General features: G+C 36.2%; 2 protein-coding genes across 4 annotated transcripts; both read left to right on the top strand.

Annotated features, from left to right (window-relative positions):
* The first annotated feature begins 3,569 nt into the window (after positions 1–3,569).
* On the top strand, positions 3,570–7,370 carry LOC127793176 (DNAJ protein JJJ1 homolog). Of its 3 annotated transcripts, none has more exons than XM_052323967.1 (4): positions 3,570–5,351; positions 5,827–5,885; positions 5,999–6,077; positions 7,135–7,370. In XM_052323967.1, the coding sequence occupies exons 1-3, from the start codon at positions 3,621–3,623 to the stop codon at positions 6,054–6,056; spliced, it is 1,848 nt and encodes a 615-aa protein (XP_052179927.1). In that variant the 5' UTR covers positions 3,570–3,620; the 3' UTR covers positions 6,057–6,077; positions 7,135–7,370. The 3 variants fall into 3 exon arrangements, with proteins under 3 accessions (XP_052179927.1, XP_052179926.1, XP_052179925.1); XM_052323966.1 differs by having other exon boundaries at positions 7,115–7,370; XM_052323965.1 differs by lacking the exon at positions 7,135–7,370 and having other exon boundaries at positions 3,571–5,351; positions 5,999–6,293.
* Positions 7,371–9,383: 2,013 nt separating this feature from the next.
* LOC127793041 (ATP synthase subunit gamma, mitochondrial) lies at positions 9,384–19,913 on the top strand. Its single transcript, XM_052323805.1, has 9 exons — positions 9,384–9,624; positions 11,408–11,451; positions 11,588–11,740; positions 12,818–12,931; positions 13,028–13,155; positions 18,671–18,793; positions 18,882–19,001; positions 19,307–19,428; positions 19,594–19,913. The coding sequence occupies exons 1-9, from the start codon at positions 9,542–9,544 to the stop codon at positions 19,661–19,663; spliced, it is 957 nt and encodes a 318-aa protein (XP_052179765.1). The 5' UTR covers positions 9,384–9,541; the 3' UTR covers positions 19,664–19,913.
* The last annotated feature ends 23 nt before the right edge of the window (positions 19,914–19,936 follow it).

Raw genomic sequence — 19,936 nt, 5'->3', positions numbered from 1 at the left:
ATTATTTTTAAATAAATAACTCAAATATTTTTTAGAGCCTTAGCCTATTTCTAATAAGCTTTCCTATTTCAATTCTTATTATATTATAAATAATTCACTTCACTCTCTATCTTGATTTTATTATGAAAAATGTGTTTGATTCACCAACACTCCCTATTATTTTTTTTATTTGACTCTTTATTTTATTAATTTATTAATAAACTTCAATTCTATTTATTTTACTTTACATATAATATTTAATTTATTTTTTAAATTAATTTACTAATCTTTTTTTTAAAAAAATATTTAACAAAAATATTTGAAATAATTTCGTAATAATAAAATTAAAATTCTAACATCGGTCGTATTTCAACGGCTATATTCCAAATATAATGCAATTGCTAGCACTCTAATAATTGAATTATATCGCAATCGCATAAATAAAATTATGGAGTTCATACAAATTTATTATCAAATTCAAGACATATTGACTCATATGCAACTCAAAAATCATCTTGTAGAGCATTTATGGGAACTGTATGGTAAACAATCGATTTGAAATAAATTAATGTACTCGTTTTCTATTATATTAGTAAAAAATTATTAGTTCAGAATCGACGGTCGTGAGATGTAGCTATCAATACTAAATACAACAACAATTGGACTAAAACCAAATCAAATTACTAAGACAAAAAAACAAGTGATAAGGAAAAAAGATATATAAATTTCAAGTTAGATGTTCATGAAGTTTACTTCATCCCAACTCCATACATTAATAAAAAAAAAACCATACATACATTAATTTCAGCTCCATTTATAAATATGGGAACCTTGCATTTCACTTTTTATGAATAATTTCAAGTTTAATAACCTTGTAATATTCAACTTGAATTTCATTTATATTGTTAGTATCAATCCCAATAATTCTTTCGTTGTAAACTAGTTATTCTCACTATTCCCTTTTTTGTTCTCAATTTCCCTTTTTTCTTTCTATTTCTAGCTTATCTCCTTGCAACCTTAACATCTCATTCGCTTGTTCAAGTAAGACTATTTTGGATTGCATTTTTTTTTTAGTAATTTTCATCAATATTTTTTTTTAGTTCTTCAATAGAAGTTTTTGTTTTCTTTAATTTATTTTTTTTTTTATCCACGTTCTTTTGTAGCATCTCTCCCCATTAGACATTCTAATGAAGGCTAATTGCTTGGGCCATGAACATTAGACAAGTTCATTGACTTGGGAGTACATGGTGATGATGTTGCTAGAATTAAACGTTGAGAAATTTTAGATTTTTTCTTTGACGAAGTTGAGCAAATTTTCGGTGCATGTCGCAACTCATGTCAACAATGTAAAAATGTGAAGACAGACTTTTATAGGCTTTTGTATATCTCTATTGCTTCACAAATCTAATAACGTAAAAATAATATCAATAACGATAACTATCAACATGATATTAATAATTACTAACAAAATGATAATAATAGAGGTTACCTTATCTTGTTATGTTGTTCCACTTTAATTTCTATCATTTATTTGGCTATAGTATCCTTGAGATTTGTTCACACCAAATTGGGTTGTAGACCAGCGATACAATAACGAATTGGAAGTTCGATTAGATTCAAACTTTTTATAGTGATGGAAATATGCATGAACCATTTTTCTAATACTTTTTGTTTTGTTTGATTGTTACCAAGTATAGTATCCATATTAACATTTAACTATGCTAACACAAGTATCAAATCCTCGTACACTGCGAAATTTTTGTTCGTACCTTTTTTTGAGTTTTGACTTTGGATGAATCAAGTTGGGATGGAATGGCTGCCACATTCATATACTTGTCATAAATATTCTGGTTATTATTGAGCAAATTTATATATTAATGTTTATTATTACCCTCTTTCATGGCAAACAAAAGACAATTGGTCAACCTGGGTCAAAAATCACAAAACACTACAAAATAATAAGATACACGCATACACATAATGAATAATTAAATACACAAAGTAATGAGATACACATATATATAATTAATAATTAAATATACAAAATAATCAGATATACACATACACATAATCAATGATCAAATACATAAAATAATCATATACACACATATATATATAACCAATAATCAAATACTCAAAATAATTAAATACACATATACAAATTTAATAATAAAATATACAAAATAATCAGATACACATATACAAAATAAATAATTAAATACATAAAATAATCAAATACGCACGTAAACAGACTCAATAATCAAATATACAAGTCAATAATCAAATACATAATATCACTTATCCAATATACAAATAAATAAAAAACTCAGAAAAAATCACAAACCACAAGTTGTTAGTTCGTGGAGTCGTTTTGCAAGCCATCGGTCGCCTGTAATAGCTGCAACTGGTCATCGTCCGCTGGTTGGCGCTATCGATCATTCCATTGGTCGTCACAACTGTCGGATCTGACAGTAGATTTGTATTTCGTCACATTTACACCTTTATTCTTTGGCTGATCCATTTATTCTTTGGCTAATGTTGTCATTTTCCGATGTTGATGACCATTGGGAGGGGGGAGAAATGGAAATACTGTCCTTGAAGATTTCGATCGTCGCAGTTGGTGACCTTTTTGAGCTTCACCAGAAATTTGATAAATCAATTTGGTGATGATGAGGATTGTTGGAAGCATGATTATGGGATTGGTTCCCCAAAATTGGAGATAGTGATTGGTTTAGGCACCTGTTGGAGATTGTCTTAATTTTTACCCCAATCCCTATTATATTATAAACAAATTACTGCTTATTTTGATTTTGTTTTAAAAATTGTACGTGCTCTAATCAAACTCATTATTCTTTTGTCTATTTCACTCACTATTTTATTTATTTTACCTTATAATTTTTACTACTATAAAAATAATCAGATGCATACATATACATAATTAATAATCAAATATAGAAATTAATAATTAAATATACAAAATAATCAAATACATACATACACAATCAATTATTAAATACACAAATCAATTACCTAATCAACAAATATACCATATCATTTATTTAATACATAAATAAAAAAAAATACAAAAAAAAAATCACAAATAAATCTCGATGATGAATAGCAAGTCAGAAAATTTATAAACTAATATAGACAACAAGTTGAGAATGGGGGCACTACTGTCGATTGTTCTTCTCGTCGTCGTCGGTTGTTCTACTAGTTGTTGTAATTGTCAGATCTAATAATTGATTTTATCTTCGGTTATGTTCATATCTTATATTTTTAAGCTGTCTTTTTCAAATTTATTATCGTCGTATTTGAATCTTTGTCTTTTTTTAGTTGATCGGCCTATTTCATGTTAAGATGACGATGATCCTCTGTTATATTTCCTTCACCACATCTGACGATGCTTTTGAGCTTCGCCATTTAGTTTGACAAATTCTGTTGGAGACTTGATTTCAGGGTTGACTTTCCGTATTTGGCTTTGCGAATTGAAATAGCACAGCCGTTCGAGATGGAATAAAGACGACTTTTATAACATTAATCTTAGGTAGGTGGAAACAGAAAAAAGGAAAGGCCGGAAGAAAAAACAATTAAAAAGGCTTATTAACGATCATACATATAGCCCCCGTCGTACCAAACTCATGCGATGCAGAAATACAAATACTAGGGCTTCGGAGAATTCCCCAGCGCCGACAATGGGGTCGCCGGAGAAGCGATGCCTATACGAGGTCCTCGGCCTTGGCCGTGACTGCACCGCCGACGAGATCCGCTCTGCCTACAAGAAGCTCGCCCTCCAGCGCCACCCCGACAAACTGGTCCAGTCCGGCGTCCCCGAGGCCGAAGCCACGGCCTCCTTCCAAGAACTCGTCAACGCCTACGAAGTCCTCTCTGACCTCCGTGAACGCGCCTGGTACGACTCGCACCGCTCCCAAATCCTGTTCTCCGGCTCCAATCCCTCCAATTCCTCCACCTCCATCCCCAATCTCTTCTCCTTCTTCTCCAACTCCGTCTTCTCTGGATACTCCGACGCTAACAAGGGATTCTACAAGGTCTACGGCGACGTCTTCAACACAATCTATTCGAGCGAATTGAATTTCGCGAAGAAGCTAGGGTTAGGGTTGGGCGCGGTTAAGGAGGCGCCGCTGATGGGCAATTTGGAGAGTCCCTACGCGCAGGTAACGGCTTTTTACAACTACTGGCTAGGGTTTGGGACAGTGATGGACTTTTGCTGGGTGGATCAGTACGACGCGATGGCGGGGCCGAACCGGAAGTCAAGGAGGGTGATGGAGGAAGAGAACAAGAAGCTGAGGAAGAAGGCGAGGAGGGAGTATAATGAGACGGTGAGGGGTTTGGCGGAGTTCGTGAAGAAGAGGGACAAGAGGGTGATTGATATGCAGGTGAAGAGGAACGAGGAGATGGAGAGGAAGAGGATGGAGGAGAGAGAGAAGAGGAAGGAGATGGAGAGGCAGAAGATGGAACGGGCGAGGGCCTACGAAGAGCCTGATTGGGCAAAGGTCGAGGAGGATGGGGATTTTGAGGAGGATAATGAGGTTGAGGAAGAGAAGAAGAGGGATGGGAAGGAGTTGTATTGTGTGGTATGTAGCAAGAAGTTTAAGAGTGAGAAGCAGTGGAAGAATCACGAGCAGTCGAAGAAACATAAGGAGAAGGTGGCGGAGTTGAGGGAAGCATATGGGAGTGAGGAGGTTGAAGATGAGGAGACAGGAGATGAAGAAGAGGGGAAAGAAGAGGAATTGGAAGGAAACGTCAATGGACATGGTCTTGTTTCTGCAGATGATGGGATTGATGAGCTAAGTGAGAAATTTGGAGGTAGTTTCAGAATTAACAAATCAAACAGTGATGGTGATGTGCCTCAATCAAGTGAGGAAGAAGAGTTTGTTGATATTGAAAATGGTGGTGCTTCAAAAGGTGTGGATGAATCATTTGGATTAGAAATGGATGATGATGAAGCCAGTACTCTTGAAGCCATGGTGTCGGGGCATAGGCGTCGGAAAAATGCAAATTCAATGCGTCAACCTAAAACCAATGCTTCATCCTCAAATGTTCATGGTGATAATGATGATGAGGAAATGGATTTTATGGCATATAATAACCAAAAGAGCGCTAGAAGGAAAAGAGGAACAAAGGGAGAGATGGGTAGAAGATTTGATGAAGAAGCTGCTGCTACTCATGGAACTGAAGTCAGTGGCAAGCTTGAAGGACATAATGGGGATGATGAAGGTTTGCATGAAGACAAGATTTCTTCCCATGCTTTTGTGCTGAATGAGAATGGCAAAGGAGATGGTCAAGTGGGAAAAGGTCAAAAGGCTCTAAATGCCAAATCAAAGAACTCTTCAAAAGGAAAGAAACAGAAGGTAAGACACTTTGGAAGATACATGCAATGGATTGCCATTTTTGCTTTATTTGTGAATATCATATTATCATATAGGGCTAAATTTCCGAGGCTAGTTGATAATTTGTAAAGTTTAATTTCTGCAAAACTTAAAAGGGGGACAGATATAGGTTCTTCCCAGATAAAAATAGTTCGGATTTGGAATTCTTAAAGTTATCCAACAAATATGCTGTCTGAAATTATTATTTACTGCAATCAGAAGACTCCTAAGTGCTGTTATGCCTTGTACTTGCTAAATCTTATATGGTGATTTGAACATGGTAGTTTTTATTAGTCTGACTTGGACTATTGCTGGCTTATTGTACTTCAGAAGTTGAATGCATAAAATTGGTCCTTTTAAGGTTTTTTTTTTTTTTTTTTTATTTATGATAAAAGCAATTTGATCATTCATACTCATTTTATGTCCAATCATGGATGGCATCTTGCTTTACACTCAGGCGACATCAAAAAATTTGGGCAGCATATGCGACACATGTGGAAAGGAATTTGAATCGAGGTAATTCTGGGGTTATCTGCTTTAGCTTTCCTTTTGCACCACATTTTTTTCCCCACCCACCTGTTTGTTGCTTTAGTTTCTGATCACCTGGAACTCTCTTCTTTGTCATGCAGAAATAAACTATATAAACATCTGGGTGACACAGGACATGCTACATTGAAATTTCGATGACGAGTTGCTTGCTAAGAATAGGTAAGGAAAACCTTAGCCAGTTGGGTAGCATATGTGATTCTTTATTTATTTTTCTTTCCTTAGTAGATCAATTCATCACAAAGCCTTCTCTACTTAAAAGTGTTATAGAAGCGTCTTTTCTTTTTGTCAACTCAAATGTGATGTATAATTGGAAGTTCTTGTGTAGAAAGCAGGCTTCTGCTTCTAAGACCATGTTAGTATTTATTTATTTATTTATTTTTTGTTTTGGTTGAACTATTAGACAGTTTCATTCAAGAATGGACCTTTGTTGTACTTTAAAAATGGTGAACAATGATTTTATACTTTCAAAAAATGGACAGTAGTCTCAAATTTGAGTTCTTTCTCTTGTGGCTTATTTTTTACCTACCTTCACTGCCCCCCCTTCCCCCAACAAAACAACAAAACACACACACACATACGCACAGAATTAAGAAAAAAAGCTAAAAGGATGGATAAAAAAAAAAACAGAAATAGGGTGGTAACACAAACTCACATTTCCACTCCATTCAAACACACAAGTTTAAAGTTGATTGAGGCATTCTGTTTATTGTTCAGGGATGTTTATGATGACCAAAACGTTGCCTAATCTCGTACAATTCCATTGCTAGCATTGTGGAAAACTATATTTAATACATATTTGCCGATGTACTGTGTCAATGAGTTAATTTGTGTTAGTGAAGTTGTGCGCACAAAAAAGTTTCAAGAGTGGAAGGTGTTAGGCATAGAATAAAGTGATAAAGAAAATTTAGAACAAAGTCACACATACAAATGACTGAATTTATGTGGTTCAACAAAGAATGTCTATGTCCATGGCTGCACTAAGTGTTTTTTCACTACTTGAGAACGTTACAATTTCAAGAACAATATTGACATATTTGTATATGAAGATTAGAGAAAAAATAGAACTCTTAATTTGGGCCTGTTTAGGTTTTGGGCTTTATACTGGCTTTGTGTTGTGGATGTCATAAATTGAATCAAGCTCCACAAAGGATCTAACAAAGTGGTGAGATTAAGAATTTTGTTTGTCGGATTCAAAGGAAGGAGCAACTTGTGACAGGTGACAGTCAGCAAATGCAGCCAGCTAGCTAGAGTTTGCAAGTGAGCTTGAGTTTTTTTGGAGGCAGCCTCTTGCATGCAGCAAACGCTGGTTACTCTTTGTACCATGAACATTTTGAGCATTTAGAAGCAAGAGTTTTTTGTATGAATTGTTCTGATTTTCTATGCCATGTTAATAGAACAATATAAAGGAGCATTGAGTAGCCTAGCAATAATAATGACCCAAAAGAGAGGATATATCGTCGACTTCTTCATAATGATGGTAAACAGACGGTGGTATTTCTTGTTGTGGATGGAGCTTGAAAACAGATTGGAATGGGGATGGGGTGGAGGATGAGGTCTCAAACAGAACTGGCTGCTAATGAGATACGACAACTGCGCAGCGTGCAGTCTCCCCTGGCTTTGAGCATTAAAAATTATAAACTGCAAATATTTATAATTAAAATTGTAGTTCTGTATTTGTGAATATTTTGAGATAATAATAAAAAAATACACGGATTAAATTAGTCTTTTTATTTTTAAAATGGTTAAATAAGTTACGATATTTTTAAATTCATGTTAACCCTATAACGGAGACTTCAGTGTTATATTCTTTAGCCCATCTATAACTCACCTCCTTATCTCATTTTTTATAATATTATAAATGAATTACTCTCTATTTTCAACCTATCTTAAAAATCGTGCGTGCTCTAACTAGATTATCTATTCTACTCTCTATTTTATTTTTTTATTTGTATAAACTTTAATTATATTTTTTTTACTTTATTTATAATTTTAACATATATATAAAATTAATAATTAAATACATAAATTAAAATTTTAAAATTAAATATACAAAATAATCAAGTACACATATAAATAAAATTAATAAATAAATACATAATTTTTTTTTTCCAAACAATTGCACAAAAATTTCTAGAAACAATTTTAGGTCTTCGTTTAAATATACACACACGTATACAAATTCTTCATCTGGTATTCGTTCAGCTCAGAGAAGACTTGTTCTTTGTCGTCGACACTAGATTTAGTCATCATTGATGTTGTTGCTGCTCATCGCCGTCTTGAAAACTGTTGTTGCTCCTCGTTGGTAGTTGCCGCCGCTGTTGCTCTTTGTCACCGTTGCTATTACTCCTTGCCACCGTCGCTGCTACTTTTCGTCGTTGTTGTCTCTTTCGTTGCTTATCTCCGACATCTTCTTCAATTTTCAATTTCATCAAATTTCAATTTCAACAAAAGAGAGTCGTTGGAGAAGTTGATGAGCAATATTTTACTCCTTGGAGTCGTTTGAAGCTCCATACAATTTTGAGGAGAAAATCGCTAAATAGGGAGGCTCGTTGGAGAGGTTTCTAGCAATTTTCTCCTCAAATTTTGACTTAGCGAGGAAGTTTTGCTCGCGTTGGAGATGGCCTTAACAAAGTTAATTTTAATTTTTAAATTAAATTTCTACTTTTGAAATCAAATTTAGGTAAGACATGTGAGTGATGCCTGAATAACATAATTAGAGATAAATTCACTAAACGTGTCATAAAATGTTGTATAATATCAAATTACAATTGTAGAGAATGCTATTAAAAATGAATGTCATAAAAAATCGATACAAAAACTCGTAAAAAGAAAAATGAAAAATAGATGATACCAAGATAAATCAATTTAATCAAAATGCAACCCCATTTCATTATAAATTAAAAAAAATGCCATCTCAATATCTTGATTAACTAAATTATCAGGTTAATTAGACCTACCCTCGCTGGAGTGGTTTTTACGAATTCAAATCAAATAAAAACAAATAATACATTTCGCCTAGTCAACAATTGAAATCAAATGACGGTAAATTAAACATTTTAATATCATTATCTCAAGCCACAATTGTATGCCTCATTGCCCAATGTCATGCCATTTGTTTCTTTTCTGAAATTTTCCCAATTTGTAGCCAAGTTTTCTGCCAACAGAGATGGGGCTCTCTTCAACCCAACCTAATTGCCCTCCATTGGCCCTGGGGTTTGGTCAAATATGTCTAAAAATAAATAAAAATTAAATTGCAATCCCCCACAATTCTTTAAAAATATTTTTTTATTTTTTATTTGTGCGTGAGTGACCTCTCTATTTGAGCATATATATATATTTTTATATTTATATATATATTTTTTATAAACACGCACAGCTTTGTAGTGGGATCTACAAATAACTAAACGGGTGAGGTACAAGGTTAAACGACAGCGTAAATAGGGTTTGAACCAAACAGGAGAGGAGCCACCACCGATTAAAACAAGTCGCATCAATTTGGGCTTCGCGTCGCTGCCGTCTATCACTTGCACATCAGATCACAGCTCCTGTTAAATAGAAACCCTATCGACCTTCTCTCTGCGACTCCGAACGATTCAGAGTAAGAGAAAGAAGACTGATCGTGAATGGCGTTGGCTGCGTTGAGACGAGAGGGAAGGCGTTTTGCGCCTCTTATCTCCTCCAATCCCATCAATGCTCTCCGATCCGAGTACGATACGATTCCTCTCCTTTTTTCTTCCTTCTCTATCATTTCAATTTCTGGACCATACAGTCTCCTTTCCGATGTTCGCTCTACTGGTGGATCATGCAATAACTAACGATCTAGGGTTCTATTGCCGCTTGCTAATTTTGATTTGAGAATCACGCATTGTTTTTTTTTTTTTTTTTCTTTATTCAATTTGACATTTGTATATTTGGTTGACAAGTCTCGTCTGGTGTTCGATACTGATAAAAGCGTGCTTAGAATACGTAACAGACTCCCACAAACAGACAACAAATGCATACATGTTTTTTTGTGTTTTGATGATGCGGTTATTGTGCGCTCTCGAAAAGGTGTACATAAGTGCATACAGGCTCATAGGCATGTGATTGTTTATGTGTTCCACGCAGACAAAGGCTTGTGTTTTTACATTCCTTTGGAAGTAATGCAAATTGTATTCCATTTTGGAGAGGGAGGGGTTATAAGAGTGCTGCATTACTGTGATAATGGTACACGATTGGTATTTGGTTGCATCTACTTAGATAACTATGATCTCTAGTTATCCCTATTTATTTGTTTTTCTTTTATTGCGAGGCAAGTTGAGCTCAGGTTAGAATGATGTATATTTCATTTGATAAGTTACACAAAAGTTCGACAAGTTTCCACATTCCTTTCCTTTTTATGGTGGTTGGTTCATTAAAACCAGCCTAGCTATGTAGATACGCAACGAACGAAGAAACAAGACTGTTGCCTTTAGTGCAGGTTATTTTTCTGATTTATATGTAGAGTTCTTTTTGATCTAGTGAAGGTTTTCTGGTCAAGTAAATACAAGTTGGTCTAATATCATCTGAAGAAAAGAAACTAATTAGTATTGACAGAAAATAGTTATTCGTGGTTTCATCTTCTTGCAAACCAGCTGACTGATAATGTGCTGTGATCAATATCGTATGGTCTGTCATTTAATTCATCTTTCTTGTTGACATTTTTCTATGAAAGGAATGAGTTGTTTTTATTTATTTTTATTTCTGATAAATGTAATAATGATGATAATGGAGATTAATGAGGACTGCATCCTTAAACATTCATTTTGATGACCATAGGTTATACTGAAATCGAGAAATATGGGAAAGAAAATGGGTTACTCCGAAACAGGTTTCTTTGAATTTTAATTGCCATAGCTGTTGCATTTAGGAAAATGGACAAGACACCTACTGAAGTTGACACCAAAATGACCTTAGGTTTAGCCATCTAGGGAAGAGTCCTAATCTAGTTATTACTTGAGAAACAAGTACAATTGGACTACACTTAGGGGCTCATTTATATAAACCCAATTATCCACATTTTTTTATTCCGTCTATATAAAACCAAATTTCTACAAATTTTATGTGCAAATTAGACATTCTATGCTGGTCTCTCTCTCTCTCTCTCTCTTTTTGTTTGTGTGGTTTCTTGTTTTATAAATGCGAGTGTTATTCATATGTAATAATGCTCTAGTATGAGCTAGTTAATTATGTTGCATCTTGGCATAATAACCTACTATGAATAGTTTAGTTTCCTAAACTTGCTTCTGTTCATGTCATGGATTTCCATGATTGTAAATTTGACATAGTTACTAACCTATATCGCCATTGAGTAAGAGCATGAAGTTTGATTTAACTTTCTGGTTTCTATTGCAACTAGCAGTTTCTTTTTGGTATTGTATAATAGACATTGTAGTCTTCTCATTTGATTGCTAGAAGTTTTACCATCATTTCTCTTCCATTTCTTTCTAACAAACTATATTGGTGAACAGGGAGCAGGCCACTTTTGGAGTCCGTACCATTTCAACCCAAATTGGTGAGAACTATCGGCATTATTCCTTTGTGTTGCTGAACTTCTTTTGTTACACTGGAGGCCAATGCCCTTTGCTTGAACCTTTATTATACTTTCTTTTGTGCGTTGATTGTTTATGGTGCTAATATTATCCCTACAGTCCGGAACAGAATGAAAAGTGTTAAGAATATTCAGAAAATTACCAAGGCTATGAAGATGGTTGCAGCTTCTAAGCTGAGAGCAATTCAAGTCAGAGCTGAGAATTCCCGTGGCCTATGGCAGCCATTTACTGCACTTCTTGGCGACACTCCAAGTATGCTTGCCAAAAAATGTAGCTGTTAATATGGCCATTTATGTTTTCTTGAGTTTGTTTATGTTGCTTTTATCACATTAAATGCCTGATTTGTGTTGCTTTATCACAAAGGGGGGTGGACTAGGGGTGCCCTTTTTACTTACTAACCTCAAGCATGAGATTTACTTCTTAAAAGGAGTTAATTGTCAAACGTCATAATTCTTCATAGTTTATGACACTTTAGTAGTAGCAGGCATTATGTCATTATAATAACCGTATTCTATGGAAATATTGTGTGTTGCAGTGAACTCATGCTCACTGAAATAGAAAATAAAATCCAGTCTTGCCTCCCAGACCAAGCTGGTGAGATTAACTCAAGTTTTTGGACCTTTTATGCTTTTACTTTTGGATGTCTTTGGTTCCTCGAACATATTTAAATGCTTAAACTGAGCAATCACAAATGAAAGTGAAAAAATTATGATGATTGAAGCAGGCATTTGTATTTGAGAAGCCATATATAGTGTGACTTGGGAATTCTCCTTACAACAGATCATGTGAAATCAAGAGAGAATGGTCTAGGTGTGGTGGCCAGTGGGCATTATATCTACTGTTAGGTTTGGATCTACAATCTCCAATTTGTTTCAAGAACTTGGGAATTTGAAAATTTGATATACATTTCACTATTATATTTTATAGATTATGGAAGTAAATTTACTCAGCTAGTTCTCTCTCTCTCTCTTTCTAACTATTGCTGGGGCTGTGTCACTGGAAACTTATTGAGTTTCATGTGTAGAACCATACAAACCAACTAGATCACAAATAAAAATAGAATGACATATTATGAATTTCAGAGATAAGCGATATCCTCTGACCGGTTAACTTGCTAGAATTTGTCACTTAGAAGCATGACTGAAAATATGATTGAATGTGACAAAAGCCTCAGTTATGGATGTTCTTAAGTGCAGCATGCTTGGGTTTGATACGAAATTGCTTCTCCCCCCCCCTCTCTGAATCTGTTTTATTTTCTTTTAAATGACCTCTTATTAATTTCATTATAGCCCCTCTCTCAATATGTCTCCGCCATTGTTGCTTTCCTAGGTGTTGATGTCAAGAAAAATGTTATTGTTACAATTTCTTCCGACAAAGGTCTTTGTGGCGGAATTAACTCTACATCAGTCAAGATAAGCAGGGCTCTCCACAAGGTTCACTCTGGTATTCTTGCTGGCAACTGTTCTGTCATTTTTCTAATTAGTTATATTTGAATAGGTAGCAAGCATTTTATTAGTTTAATGTGGAACTCATGCACAGGTCCTGATAAAGAGAATAAATATGTTGTTTTGGGAGAGAAGGCAAAGGTTCAGCTCATTCGGGACTCAAAGAAGGACATTGAGATAAGCATAACTGAGCTTCAGAAACATCCCCTGAACTACACCCAGGTTAGTTAATGTATTTATTGCTGCTTATAATTTGAAAGGAAGAACAGCCATTTGTTATCCATTTCCCCTCCATTTGTATGTTCTGAGGCCCATTTTTCTCCAATTCGCCATGCAACTATTTTGCCTACTTCTGTTTTTCAGTATTATGCTTGACAATGAAATTTTTCTTTCTTTTTCTTATGTTGTAGATATTTTTTATTAATCAATTTATAAATCAGGAAGTAGTTTCTCTTTCTGTACAAGAGATGCTTGTTCTTTAGTATGAATGAAGAGAATTCAGAACCCTACTGCACCTTCAATCAACTCATGTGATGAACAAACTTTCAGAACCATTGGTGTGTAGATGGAGAACAATCCTCCACCATTTTCAGATTGATCCAGGGTATAGTGCCCATTTATTTGTTGAATAGCACATACTGTTTTAATGATGCATAAACAAATTGTACATTATTTACATGCTTAAGTCCGTCCATTTGTGAAAATATTTAAATGGCTTAGATTTTTCTTGCTATAAACCATGAAATGGAGACCAAATCTATGGGATGGTATTTCTCAAATATATCACTGCCTTTTGTCAAGCCCTTGAATTAGGGCTGGCCAGTTACAGTAATTACACATAGTGCAAGAACGAGAGAGAGAGAGAGAGAGATGATCGGTATTATTCATTCCATCCCTTTCCACCTTGCCAAAGGTCTCTATTATAGAGCTTCTAGCTACATCATCATTTGTTATCAATCACCTAACTAACCTAACATCCATGCTAGTTGTTGTACAAGTTAGTTATTCCCTTTTCCCGCTTAACCTCTTAACCCCTTTCAGTTAGCCCCCCTAATAGCTTTATACGTCATGAATTTTCCCCCAATTACAAACATATCCCTAGGGTTGTGACAATTCCCTCCCCTTCAAACAATTCTTGTCCCCAAGAATTGACAGCGACGATTATGGTTCAACCAATCTCTTCCTTCAATACTTGCTGCCTCCTTCTTACTGTTTTGCTTTTCCCCTTTGAGTAGTAGTAGTGTAGCAGCATTCTCAGTCTTTGGTTGTTTTGCCGCTACCTTAGCCTTTCCTTCAAACACTTCAATCTGTATAGAATGCATCTGTGATTTCTCCTCGATGATCACCTTGCATTCATTTGTTTTCTTAGGAAAGACATCTGCTTCTTCTTCTTCCTTTTCCCCATCATAACCCTCCATATTCATCAACTGCCTCTTACATTGATGGCCCGGACTATATTTCTCTCCACACCTAAAACATAGCCCTAGTTGTCTTCTTTGCTACCCTTAGGGGGCGTTTGGTATAGAAGAAGTTTTTAGATTCCTGGGAATGTTAGGTTGGGAATCTACATTCTCATATTTGGTACAATTTTTTTTTTTAGAAAAGAATCTTGGGAAAATGGCATTCTCAGGATTTATTTTTAATCAACTTTTTTACAAAAATATTTTCCCGTCCGAGGGGGGGTGGGTGGGTCTTAGATTCCCATGGACTAGGGAAAGCTTTTAACAAATAAAAAAATTAAAACACCCCTTACTCTCTTATAACCTCATAGCCCTTTCATGATTATCTTCGCCATAGCTTCCTTCTTGCTGTGCTCCTCACACGCCACAACCCTCACAGCTTCCTTCGTGTATATATATATATATATTACACACACACACATATACATAATGTGTAAAAAAATAATGATGTTTTTTGACTTCCGAAAGAGGTTGTGGGTCCTAATATTTTATATACTAGAAGGAATTTATCATTTTTAAACAAAAAATCAAATAAGGGTAATTTTGGAAAAGGAACATGGATTCCTAGGAATGTTGCATTTAAACCAAACATAGAAATGTAAGATTCCTATAAAAGAATACTCAACATTCCTGAGAATGTTTAAGGCTAATCAAATATAGAATTGCATAAATTTTGGAAATCAAAGATTCCCAAGAGCATTATCAGGAATCATGAATTCCAGGAATCTAAAAACTTCTCCTGTACCAAACGCTCCGTTAGTGCCATTAATATAGGAATGTGCTTTGGCTGCCTCTTGATTAGGCCCTGTAAGTAAAGCCTAGAGTTACCACCCCTGTACTGCTTGGCCAATAAACTTATCTCGTAGGTAACATTATGATTCTTAAAAATGGTTTCTAGTGTCAGCTCTTGTAGTCTAGCCTTTTCTGCTGCTTGCCTCACTGATGTGGGCATCATCATCTTTACCATAGGCCGTAGTTCTTCCCTCAATCTGCTAATGAAACTCGACACCAAGTATTGTTTAGTGTGTCCCGACTGCATAATGCACACCATGGACCTTAATTCCTCCAGCCGGGTTTGGTACTCCACTACGATCCCTTCTTGCTTCAATTTGTTGGATTCCTCTACTACATCTGCTGTATTTTTCTCCCCAAAACACTCACATAACCTTTCAGTGAAATCTGTCCAACTCCCTTGCATTCCTTCATCTTGAACCCACCTTTGATACCAAGAGTCTACTACATCATTCAAATAGGCCGCAACCAAAGTAATCTTTTGTTCTTTCGAAATTCTATAGAACTGAAAAAATCTCTTGCTTCTCCTTGTCCACCACCTTGGTTTCTTCCCTTCAAACATTGGAATCTCCAATCGGGGCATAGGGGTGTGAACACGAGTCAAGGGTTGCGAATGCCTAACCTGGGTTTCTTGAATGGCAGGCTGATCCTCCTTTGCAAAAACCCATTGCGTTCTTAATTGGTTGCCTTGTTGCAGCAAGATGGGCTCAGAGGCCTGCACTGGTGGAAAATTCGGCTACAGCCAGAATTGGGGCAAAGAGGACAACATGCTATGCATGCTTTTGATCCTCTACCCTTGCTGATCCATCGTCTCCTGGCATCGCTCAATGGCTTCTTATTGTCGTTCCGATGCCCCATGCATGGTTTCCCTCCATTCCACCAAGTCCTCCCTTGTTTTTAGCATTATTTCTTGGGTACTGGACATCCTGAATTCTATTGCCTCCAATCTAATCTCCAATTGCCTCAATTTTGTACCTTTTGTCATTCTGCCTTGACCCTCAATCGTGTTGTCTCTCGCAATTGACTATTCTTCTCAGTCCACGTTGGAGCAGTCGTTCCCAGCTCCAACCGAGATTGCTTCTTGAACATGCACCTTCACTTGCTTCATGTCCGTCTTCTTGAACTTGCTTCTGTTTTTCCTTCAAGATTCGAACCCAATTTCAGCTTCGTGAATCCCACTTCTAATTATGATCGCCTTGGGTCCGCTTGCCCTGCCTTGGCTTGAATTCAGTCCACGCCTATGGAAATTCTGTTCCAAATTCGCGTTTAATTCTGATCCAAGCTTGTCGGAATGGACTTGGGTGTTAAACGCAGTTGACACCCACGATGTTTGCACCAAGAATAGATTGACCCACCGGCCCCATCTATTCCTTTACGTCAACCGTTTCTTGGTATGCTCTAGTGACCCGAATTGACTGACCCACTTCGCCAGCTGCTAAGAACGCCAACTCTGATACCACTTTGTCAAGCCCTTGACTTAAGGCTGACCAATTACAGTAATACACATATTGCAAGAACGAGATAGAGAGAGAGAGAGAGGACAAGAGAGATAGAACAGGAGATAGAACGAGAGGGAGGAAGAGATGATCAGTATTATTCATTCCATCCCTTTCCACCTTGCCGAAGGTCTCTATTATAGAGCCTCTAGCTACATCATCATCTGTTATCAATCACCTAACTAACCTAACATCCATGCTAGTTGTTGTACAAGTTAGTTATTCCCTTTTCCCGTCTAACCTCTTAACCCCCTTTCAATTAGCCCCCCTAACAGCTCATACATCATGAATTTTCCCCCTATTACAAACATACCCGTAGGGTTGTGACACCTTCATGGACAATAAATGTGACCCAAAACATGCCATTAAACCCACAATTGAAGAGGCATAACAAAAGGAAACATCGAAACTACCCTTATCCCTGTCCTGCCCAAAGAAGAAAAAGGAGGAAGAGGATATCAAGCTTCAAATATCATTGTTCCCCAAAAAAAGAATGGTTGGTGGTTGATAGATGAAGTTCCTTCCATAGTTGTCAAAAGTGCAATCTGTGCGCCTCATCACCACCTAGGTGGAGTGCCACAATTGAAATGCTGCCTAGGCGCACAAGGTGCGCACGTCATGCAAGATGCAAGGTGCAAGAGGCCCATTCCTTGTATATATAAGTGTATTAAAACCCTATTTCTTGTTCATTTTTCATCTTAAATCTTATTTCATGTTGGTATGATTGCATATTCTTGTATATTAGTGAGAGGCAAACCTAGTGGTGTAAGCTGGAAGTTTGCTAGATCTCCCACTCACCGGGATCCTTTGGTAGTTATGTTCACTCGCTAGAGAACTACTTATGTTTGTATTGCTTCATTTTTGTTTCTTTCTTCTAATTTCTTTTGCTATTTAGAAGAAACTAATTCTATGCTATAATTGTTTTTCTTTTGTGTTCTACTCAAATTTTTTTGTTCTCTCTTCTAGTTTCTTTTGCAATTTACAAGAAACTAATTGTTTTTCTATAACTTTATTTGCTGTGTGTTCTGCTGTAATTTTTTCTTTATTCTAATTGCAAAAGAAATTAGAAGAAACTAGTTGTTTTCCTATAATTGTTTCTTGCAGTTTGTTCTACTATAGTTTTTTCTTTCCTCTAATCTCTTTTGTAGTTAGAAGGAACTAATTCCAAAAGAAACTACTTGTTCTTTTGCAATAATATTAGTTGCTATTACAAGATTGGTTAATTGTCATTTATGATTTTATGAGTTTGCATCTACCTTCTTATAGGTACATATTGAAAAGAATATTTGTAAAAGTATTTTATAAGCATTTTGAATAAATGTGTGCCTCATGTGCCTAAGGTTCGTGCTTCACGCCTATGCCCCAAGCACTAATTTGCGCCTCAGTGCGCCTTGCACTTTTGACAACTATGGTTCATTCGCTTACTAAAGATCATAATAATCACAACCCTTAATCCCACAAGTTGGGTTTGTTTTGATCTTCCTATACTTGCTTTGCTACAAACTTCTTCCAATTCCATCCACTTGGTTTGTCTTCAAACAATCTTATGTAATATGCATTACTCTAATCTTTTTCTGTGTAATCTCATTTCTAATTCTATCTTCTTCATCTTTTGGTATGACCGTATGGGCTCAGTTGTGCTCATAGTTTGCACATATTGGTATTTAACTGCTCAGCATTTTTTGGTCATACAACCAAGATATTTTTATGGTCTTCAGATAAAGCTTCTGTTTTAGGTCCACTAAGATTATCAATAGAATGAAAAATCCTTGGGTTAACTTCAGGTCGACATGTTCCTTACAGAGGAGCTTGTCTTGTGTCCACAAGGAGCACAATAAAAACATGGATGTCCTCTTCAACTGAAAAAGATGAAATATAATTTAAAAAGAAACTTTTAATGCATATGGCCGTTACTAAAGCAAGACCAGGTCATACTTGATTTTTGTTTCCCTTCTGCCACATGTTATATCCGAATTGGTGCCATTGCAGGTTTCAGTTCTTGCAGATGACATTTTGAAGAATGTGGAGTATGATGCACTAAGGATTGTTTTCAATAAATTCCAGTCAGTCGTCTCATTTTTGCCCACTACTTCAACTGTGCTATCTCCCGAGGTGATTAGACTTTTGATTTTATGCAAGAACCCATATGGTTTTTGTGCTCTTACATTGTGGATATCAATTTGATGCCATGTTTATATAGATTGTTGAGAGGGAAGCTGAATCAGGAGGAAAGCTTGGTGATCTGGATGCCTATGAAATTGAAGGTGGTGAGACAAAGTCAGAAGTGCTCCAAAATTTAACAGAATTCCAGTTTTCTTGTGTATGTCCTGCTCCTAAAGACTAGATAATTTTCTCAATTTCTTCAGTCTTGGATGGGGGTGGGACCAATTTGATGTCTCTTTCCTAGACTGTTTGGTATGTGACCCGGATGAGTTTGTCATTCGAAGCTAACCTCTATATCTCTACTTTCTAACATATTGGGCATGTTCTAGCATTTCATTCTGCTAGAAGACATTTATAGTCCCCAACTCCAAGCGTCATATTCAGCATAAATTTCACGAGGGTGGGACTTTATGTGAATTTATGCAGATATTGATTCCATCCTTTTTTGTGCAATTCCATCAGGTTCTGTTCAATGCTGTTTTGGAGAATGCTTGCAGTGAGCAAGGAGCAAGGATGTCTGCCATGGATAGTTCCAGCAGAAATGCTGGCGAGATGCTTGATCGCCTCACACTTACATATAACAGGTATCTCTCTCTCTCTCTCTCTCTCTCTCTTTCACGCACACGCACGGATGCACATGGAAAATACCCTTTGTTATGCACTGACTTTTGGATCGTCTCTGTGACGATGCTGGTATCATTTTTCCTTATCTCTGTATCTGATCTACCTTGCCGCTGTCATAATGATAGAACCCGTCAAGCATCAATCACCACGGAACTGATTGAGATTATCTCTGGAGCATCAGCATTAGAGGGCTAATTGCAACAAATTTCTACTACGTTTGATGATGATGAATAAAATCTTCATGGAGCGCACATATGGTGGTGAACTGGTAACGCTTTTTGCGAGTGTTTTTTTTTTTTTTATGGCTACTGAAATAATCTCAACAGCTCATCTTAACTTTCTGTCTTGAGAAGATCGTCTCTAATGTTCGGATTTATTCCGGAATATTTTATCCTCGTTGTATCCAGTTTAAATCTTTTGTTGTTGAATGGCTACATTCGAATTCTCACGAGTCTCTTGATCGGCTAG

Source organism: Diospyros lotus, unplaced genomic scaffold (genome assembly GCF_014633365.1).
Source record: "Diospyros lotus cultivar Yz01 unplaced genomic scaffold, ASM1463336v1 superscaf1, whole genome shotgun sequence".
In the NCBI taxonomy this organism is placed as follows: domain Eukaryota; kingdom Viridiplantae; phylum Streptophyta; class Magnoliopsida; order Ericales; family Ebenaceae; genus Diospyros; species Diospyros lotus.
The sequence above is the reverse complement of the archived record's forward strand: the minus strand, read 5'-3'. Positions and strand labels throughout refer to the sequence as shown.